This window comes from Vanessa atalanta, chromosome 21, assembly GCF_905147765.1.
Source record: "Vanessa atalanta chromosome 21, ilVanAtal1.2, whole genome shotgun sequence".
NCBI classification, from domain to species: domain Eukaryota; kingdom Metazoa; phylum Arthropoda; class Insecta; order Lepidoptera; family Nymphalidae; genus Vanessa; species Vanessa atalanta.
Window position 1 is genome coordinate 5,101,040 of NC_061891.1, and position 8,763 is coordinate 5,109,802.

Here is an 8,763-nt window from a genome sequence, read left to right on the forward strand (position 1 = left end):
TACATATGAAACTTTCTTCTCATCGCACTAACAATTTCCTTAAGAAAAACCGCTAATATCAATTTAGAATCACAGAAACACTGCTCTCACGCCATCTTGTCTATCTGACAAACCTAATTGAATACGTTAAACTTTGACAGCTAGTTGTCTATGTCCACAGTGTTGCTAATATAAAAAACTTATTTATGATCTATTCTAGATGATTTTTTTTTTGTCCATTACTGGTGAGTTTATCTTACGCATGTGTTTTTACGCAATGATATGGTTCGAGCTCCGCTTACGCCACCGGACGATGGTCTATATAAAGTTTTAAAACGTTACGATAAACATTACAAAATTCAATACAATCCTAATCCATCATCAGAAGAGCTACCCCTTAACCCGATACGACAACTGAGTACACTATAAGATCTGGAAGAAAAATCATGCCTTTCGTGCGATTTTCTTGAAGGGGAGTGATGTAGGATTTACATTATAATAACATACGACCGTCGACGACCAGAGACGCGCCCCGAGTAAGTTAAACTAAATTCTGCAATCCATAGATGTCATGCGAGAACAGGTAAGCGTATATGAAGATCACATGTCGCGTTCTTACAATTCATACGAAATTGAGTCTTCGTTATTGGTTGAAAAATCTAATATTTAATTTGTAATCTAATTTCTAAAACACTTTCAACTTTATTGCATAACTTTTAATTCGCTGAATGTTATTTATTTATCATTTTCAAATTGTATTAGTATTTCTTGGTAGAAATGTAAACGTATTTTTTGGCGAAAAAATTTTAAATATACACTGTAATAATTTTATTGGTTAATTTTATTTTAAGTTTTTGTATATATACTGACACATTTTTAAATAAATGCATTCCGATCCGACAAGCAAGCAAGTTTTATTTTACAAAGAAGAAGTAGACCGGGAGATGATGACACAAAATATTATGTCATTTGTACCAGTATGGCGGTTCTTCAGGGGTCTAATTAAGTAAAGGCAAAAAGGAAAATGATGGTCATAGCGCTTGCACCGGCGGCCCAAACGCGTGGGCGTTAATCCAACGCGTCGAATAAATAACGAGTGTCGAACTATTTGTTCCACAAAAATGCTTGTATTTTCAGATAGTCGAAAAAAAAGAAATAGGCGGTAGCGTAATGCCATGCTTCTCGGATGTGTCTTACCTAAAAAAAATAGTTTCGTTTGCCTCAAGAGTTATGCACTGATTATTAACTTTAAATAAGAAACTTTGGAAAAGTGCAGATACTCTTTGGCGGTTCGTCTGACGAGTGAATTAAAAGATAAGGACAAAACATTGCCAAAGGAAATTCCCGATGATTCGATCGGGTATCACAGCACGTTTCACGTGTTGCCGTAGTTTCAATACCATCGGCAAAAAATACAAAGACTTGTACGAAAAAGCCAAAGCCTCCACAGTAAACGAAGGTACGTCTGAAAATAGTCCAGATCCCGAGGCAGTAGCGAGCACATCGCAAGGACAGTCACCTGGCTGCTCTTTCGAACAAACACCTTCTTCAGTAGTGAATTTTATCATGAAATCTTTTTTTTTTTCAAGTAACCTTTGATTAACAAATTCTTAGCATGAATCTATGTCCAAACAACGACAACAATAGCAAAAACACTAGCAACAATAATAACAATAACCATCGGAATAACAATAGCAATAGACGCCTCTTTACTTCCACCGTGCAAAGTCGAGTTGCGTCAATAATTGTTGAGGATGTTGTACATTAGCACTATCTGGTGTAATGCTCACCTCGAGATCGTTATGAGCACAGCAAACGATGGAGAAGAGAAAGATGAAGACGAAGGTAAAAATTGAGGAAAATAATTTTATGTTGACAATTTGCCATCGTGTATTGCGCTTGAATGAATAAAATAATTTACAGATACTGATGCAGTAAGCAGAAACGAGGACGAAGAAAACGAATTCGAAGATGCCAGGGTATGCGGTTCAGATTACGTTTGAATTCTATGCATTTTTGTAAATCTTTCGGATTAAACTGCATTAATATTGATATTGCATATAATTTTTTTCACATGTACCCTTCACGATATTACAGGTGGGCTATTTCGAAAAAAGGTTTCAAGATTGTATTAGTTGTCGGCATATAAGAGCGAGTATGGCAATTCCAGCCTCCCTGGCCAAGGTATAGGCTTATTTTTTTACACAAAAATATCCAAAAATTAATTTTTCGAGTATGGCACCACTTTGCCACTTCACCATAAGTACGGTTAAATTTTAACAAAAGAATAGTTGTTTTTTTTCATGTTTGCAAATGATTTAAAATGCCATATTGTTACAATTCGTTCCAATTTTTTTTTTCATATCTTGCTCGAGTGTGAAAGTCTTCTGCCCCATAGTTATAGTATAGGAATTTTTTTTTTAGGTTGTATTTTATCCCAATGAACCGAATAGAATGATGCCTTACTGTAACAAATGATTTCATGTTTTGTACCTTGAAAACGTGTCGAAAAATCACAAGTATGGCGCCATTTTTTCCCCCTACTACAAGTATGGCAAATATAATAATGGTCACATTGTATCGTATAATTTCCAAAAATCCAAATGCCATACTGGTACAAATCGTCAATTTCTTTTTTCTTTTTCACCTCAAGTCCGACAGTCATCCGCCCCATGTTTACAATCTGTAATAAATTTTTTTACGTACAATTGCATCCAAATGACGAGAATAAAAAATGATTTTACGTAAGTATTTTACAGTCGTATTTTTAAAACGTGTCAAATAAATAAATTTTTCAAGTATGGTAGCACTTTTTCCCCCTACTAGGAGTATGGGAAAAATAATAACGGTCACATTTTGCCAAATACTTTCCAAAAATTCAAATGCAATACTTGTACAAATAGTTTGGAGAAAAAAAATACTCCCCTCCCCAAAGAAAAAAGGTACAAATGACCTACTATTTTGTGTCATCATCTCCCGGTCTAAAGTAACTACAAGTAAAGTACCAGTACCCCTACATAGGTATAGTATATAAAGATAACGGTTGTGAATAGAACTATCATAGGTTATATAATATTTAGTATGTTTATTTGATTTATTTTAGAGATATACCAACGTGGTGTCGGTAAAATCGAAAAATCATCGAGATTTTGTTTATTTTAATTAAACTAAGATATAAAAATATTCAATTAATACAAATGCTAGAATTTGTAATGAAGTTACTTATAAATTCATAGTTTATAAAATATTAAAGTAAGGATGTTATTTTTTGTTTGGTTTGGTTTATTACTATTTTAAAATCTCAGTATTAACGATTATATTCTAAATTGACAAGCTATATATAGGTATGTATATATTATATAATATATATTTTCACAATTTAAATTACGGAATGGAAGAAAGGAATTAATACCTACTTTTATTCATTAAATTTTAAAAAAAATATTTTTAAGGCTCCTTACTAATTAAAGTAAATTAGGTGAATAAGTACGTTATTTCATATTAATTTAGTTCTAATAGGTAAAAACTTTAAAAAGACTTGATATATTAATCTAAAAAAAAAAGAAAAATAAAAAAAAATTGTTCTACTTAAAATATTTGTTTGATTAATAAACCTTATTTCTCATTATATTTCTAATGCATATTTAACATATTTTCGTTACTCGTTGAGACGCACGTTAGACCACGCTGTTAAAAGTAATGGAAGTTTGCTAATTAATGAAATTATACAATAATAAGTATTTCAAAGTTATATTAATTGATTCAAATGTTGATGTCACGTGTTGAAATTGATATCCGTCTAAGCCTCGATAACATGTCGAAGGCATGTCTCCTGAGCGGGGCCTTGAGAATTTGTATACCGTCAGCAGATTTATTTCTAAACAAAACCTGAACTGTGTGCAAAGATTTTCTAAATAAACTACAACCATATTTTAAGTTTTACTCTATCTATTGAGATAGTAGAAATACTTACCTAATGTTAATGAATCCTTACTATTTTAATTATAATTGTAATTCTAAGTAATGATTGATCGATTATAACTGAAAAGGGATTTATGACGACTTAACCTTACGAGTTACGATCCAAAATAGTTTATATTCTACATATGTATAATGTACAATGTAAATAAGCTTAGTTACTTAACTTTTTCTACTTATTAAAAGAATAATTAAGATTTAGGTATATGGGAATTGTGGGATGTACTATCACGATGAAAACTATAAGGTGCTTTTATCATTGCGATGTTTTGTGAGTAACACGAGCCTAGCAACTTGGCTAAATTTATAGTATAACGGAATAAGGACGGAATATTATTCTTGACTACGTTTAAAACGAATATACAAAACCCAGACAAGTTTAGACTTACATAGTTACTACCTATATAATGATTATTGTATAAACTTGTGCTACATTACTTACAAAACGTTGTGTAGCGAATATTTAGTTGAACACTGATTTCTCTCTTTCACTCTTTCTATTGTCATGGATTTGACATTCGAAAGAAGAAGACAATCATTGTTTAACTAATCGCACCCCCCACAACATTCATAATAGGTAAGTGAATTAAAAGGCATACTGAAAACAGTGGTATAAAATATATTCAACAAAGCGTTGTGATGTCCCGCGCCCGCGCACCGGACGCGACATCTGTATCAACGGCGGATGCTGCACGCTGAAGACTTGGCACGCTGAATTTTCTTCAGCAATATCTGTAACATAAGACTACAGTGTAATTTTGCTTAAATTCAATACAACGACTAATTCTGGTCGTCTAAATAAGTTGAAAAACAATTCAAAAATTGATGATGATATCCTTATGACTAATTTCGAACACGGCTGTCAGCTCGACTCAGCAGAGAGTAACTGTGCAGGAAATAGTATGTTGCAAAAAATATTGATTAAAACACCTTTACTCTCAGCGTTATCAATCGAATATCCTTGCAAATCGCTGCCAACCTCTGATTTGAGCCGAGTTTTATGTTTATATATAATATAGGTAGCCGGAAGTGCAAATGGGCCACCTGAAGGTAAGTAGTCACCACCGCTCATAGACAATAGATCACTGTAAATAATATTAACTATTCCTTACTTCGCCAATGTGCCACCAACCTTAGGAACTAAGATGTCGTGTCCCTTGTGCCTGTAGTTACACTAGAATATCTGATGTGCGGTTGACACCTACCCAGACGGGCTAGCACAGAGCCCTACCACCAAGTAAATATCTAAATCAAAAGTGAAATTAAATTTGTTGATCCTGATGAACGAACAAATAATTTTTCAACGACAGTGATAAGACCTTACTCGGTACTTGCGGCGACTGGAGATAGCTACAATTCCTAAATTTTTATGTGATTCAGTGACGTAGCAATCATAAAAAAGGCGGTGCACAAAATAGTTATCACAAGTGAAAACACGTCACCAAATCGCAGTACATATACTAATTCACTTTCAAATATGTAGTTTTGTTTCTTGAAACTGTGATGCTGTGAAGAGTAACATGATTACATAGTTCGACTAATAGTTCTAGTTCTAGTTCTTTCCATCAGGTGAGCCTCTTGCTCGTTTACCACCTCTAACATAAAAAAAGACTATTTCATTTTTTGGCATACATAAATGGCTGTTTAGTTGTAATATAACACAATTGTTAAAATTACATTATTCAAATCGAAGTTGTACCATAGATTAAATAAACAATCATTTCAGTAAGAAAACAACTTCTGTTTTTTTTGTAGGGTAGCAGACGAGCAATCAGGCCAACGAAAGGTAAGTGGTCACCACGTTCTAATATGTTATAACCGACCCGCCCCGACTTCTGACGTGTGCAATACTGATACTAAATATACTACAGAATGTCATTATATAAAAAGTTCACAGCTTTTTGTCATTAGACAATACAAACTCCCCTGCATTTTAAATTTGTAATATCTTCGAAAATATTCATTTAAATTATATGATGTACAGGGCCATATTGATCTGTATGAAATGCACAATGCACACACTAAGCATACACAGGGGCATATAGACAGCGGTAAGCGACTTTGTTTTATACTATGTAATGATGATATGCTCCTTCCTTCTCTAATTACATCGACTCGCTTGTCCATGTAATTCGAGAAGTCACATTACTACACAATTGTAGTTTGTAGAATAATTAATAATGGCCGATGGCCGATACCTATCCAAGCGACAAATAGACTAACATATATACCTAAATATTTAAAATTTCTTTTTTATGAAAAACATTAACAATTACAAGATAATTCACATTACCTGAATAATATTTATAGTCAACTCTATAATAATTCCTATTTTAAATAAAACAAAAAAAATAAATGAATCGCTAAAGCTTTAAGCCATTCCACAATAAATGATATTCCTTTTAGCAGCGATCAAGTCGAATTAAAGTTAAGATTCCTGCTCATAAATTATAGCAATTATTCACAATAGTGCTTTGAAATTATATTATTAAAAATATAGACTAAAGAAACAGTTAAATGTTTCTATATCTTTGCAAATAAAACTCATTTAATAAGTTAATTAACTAGAATATGTATCAAGATTTCTCCAATCCAATTTTAAGAAGTTATTATTACAAAGTTTTTTTTTTGTTAATTGCCCTTCGTCCTTGTCGTTAACTGACAATATACTTTAGAGCAAAGAATATTTTTAATTGAAATGTTAAGACTTATGAACGATTGAACCGTAAGATAGTTAATAATTCGCCCACTGACACTGTAAGAATAATCGCTAAGTAGCCCCTTAATACAAAGCTAGATCTATGATATTTCGTTTTGTGCCTGTAATAACACTGGCCAGTCACCCTTCAAACCGAAACTATAATGTAATAAGAATAAAATATGTACCATGTTGTCATGATCTATTTTCCTCTGCTGCATCTTCCTGTGTACAGCGGCCGGCGGCAACGGACGTCGAGGAGACTGTTCCCGGTTTGGTATCGACGATTTTTTCTTATTCCTCGCACTCAAGATCTTATTTAAAAGTATGTGGTTATGTCGTTCTATTTCACGTAGTCTTTCATTTGTGAATGACATGTTAATACGGCGTGTCGGCGGTACTGATATTGAACTGAAAATTGAAATTCAAGAATATTTTTTTTACTTACACACAAATCCATCTATTTTCATTCGTGCTAGAAATAGTAATCTAAAATGTAATCCAATCCATAATCCCCTAATTAGTGCTATTAATTAGACTTTCAATGAGACAACCTTTTTTCACTTTATTAAAATGAATGAAGGAATACAAAATATCACTGTTGTATGATAAAATAACTGACAATATCATTTAATTGCATGATATGATAATTAAATGATATTGATCGGTCATATGATCTTTAATAAAAGCCAACCATGGTAAAAAATTTGATACTAAAAATATAAAGACAAAGTACTAAAACTACTTAATTATATGAAAAAAAAATTATGTTAAAAATATATGATGTCGAACAATAAAGATTGCTATGATTGGTAAGTTTTTTTAGTGAGTTGTATTTAATCTGATCAAATAAATAAATCATTAATACTGTATATGGATCACTATTTGTATATAAATTTATGGCTAAAAAAACTCTCACCCATAATCAGTGGATCTGCCAGAAACAGAAGGAGGTTTATGTGTAGACATTGATGACTGACTTTTTGATAATTTAACTGATCTTTTATTGCCATCTCTTTCATCTGGGCTATTGTTTAAAATAATCTTACTTTTCTGTTCTATCTCTATGTCACTACCTTCCTCTTCAAATTCATCTGAATAATGTATATCGTCATTATCATTAGCTTTTTCACCATTCTTATTATCACTTCCTGATTCTTCGTACACACAAGTTTCAACACATATATTTGGTGGCCGTTTAACAGCATCAACTATGCAACCCATTTCAGACAATTCTTTTGATAATTCATCAACCTCGTTATTGTTCTCCTCCTGGTAAAACTGTTTACATTTCATTTTATTAGAATCACCTGCGGAGAACTCTGTGTCTAAGTACCCACTGATATTCTCTAAGTTCTCGCCAAGTGACATTGTGTAAGCGTGCCACTAAGTCTAATTTGCCAGTCAGCAGCTAAAAATAGAATAAAAATGTGCATAATTTATTATTGTGTATTATTTAATTGTGTTCTTACCATAATTACACGTTATCAATAATTGGTATTGATCAAAAATACAACTTACTAGTTCGTTTTTCTATGCCAATATCGTACGAAGCATAATTACAATCTAAAGATCATTAAAATAAATTATAATCATATTAAAACTACAGAATTATACTTACTACCAGATTTTGTTTTTATTTTATATCAATATTAATTTCCTTTTGAAGTACTTTTAAAAAACCACTAGCTTCTGATGTAGATAAATACTGAAGTAATTAAAACGCAAATACGAAACTACCAACAAAAACGAAAAACTCGTAAAAGTATAATAACATTTTATTATGATGTCAAACTATTTTTGTTTTTAGAATCTTAAAGTAATCAAAGGAAATCAATCAAAAACTGACAGGTTTTATAAAAGACACCTAAAATCCTCTTCGAATAACAAATATTTTCATACCGTTTTCAATATTGAACAAATAGACAATTGATAAAAAAATCAATAGCAAACGTAACAACAACCAAACAAATATCGCGCCATTTGGTCGTTGGTTCAAGTCGTTCGAGTTGTCATTCTGTTGCAGTGCTACCGTATGAAAAATTGTTCTATTACAAAATAATATTTATTTCAAGTCATATGTATGTAAAGTCATACTTCCACCTCAT

At 32.0% G+C, this 8,763-nt stretch overlaps 1 protein-coding gene across 1 annotated transcript; it reads right to left on the minus strand.

The window, feature by feature from the left end:
- Positions 1-4,556: 4,556 nt before the first annotated feature.
- Positions 4,557-8,628, minus strand: LOC125072314 (cilia- and flagella-associated protein 97-like). The gene is made up of 4 exons (XM_047682898.1): positions 8,277-8,628; positions 7,575-8,066; positions 6,844-7,066; positions 4,557-4,689 (listed from the first exon to the last, which is right to left on the minus strand). Exons 2-4 carry the CDS (start codon positions 8,024-8,026, stop codon positions 4,633-4,635), a joined length of 732 nt encoding a protein of 243 aa, XP_047538854.1. The 5' UTR covers positions 8,027-8,066; positions 8,277-8,628; the 3' UTR covers positions 4,557-4,632.
- Between the last annotated feature and the right edge of the window lie 135 nt (positions 8,629-8,763).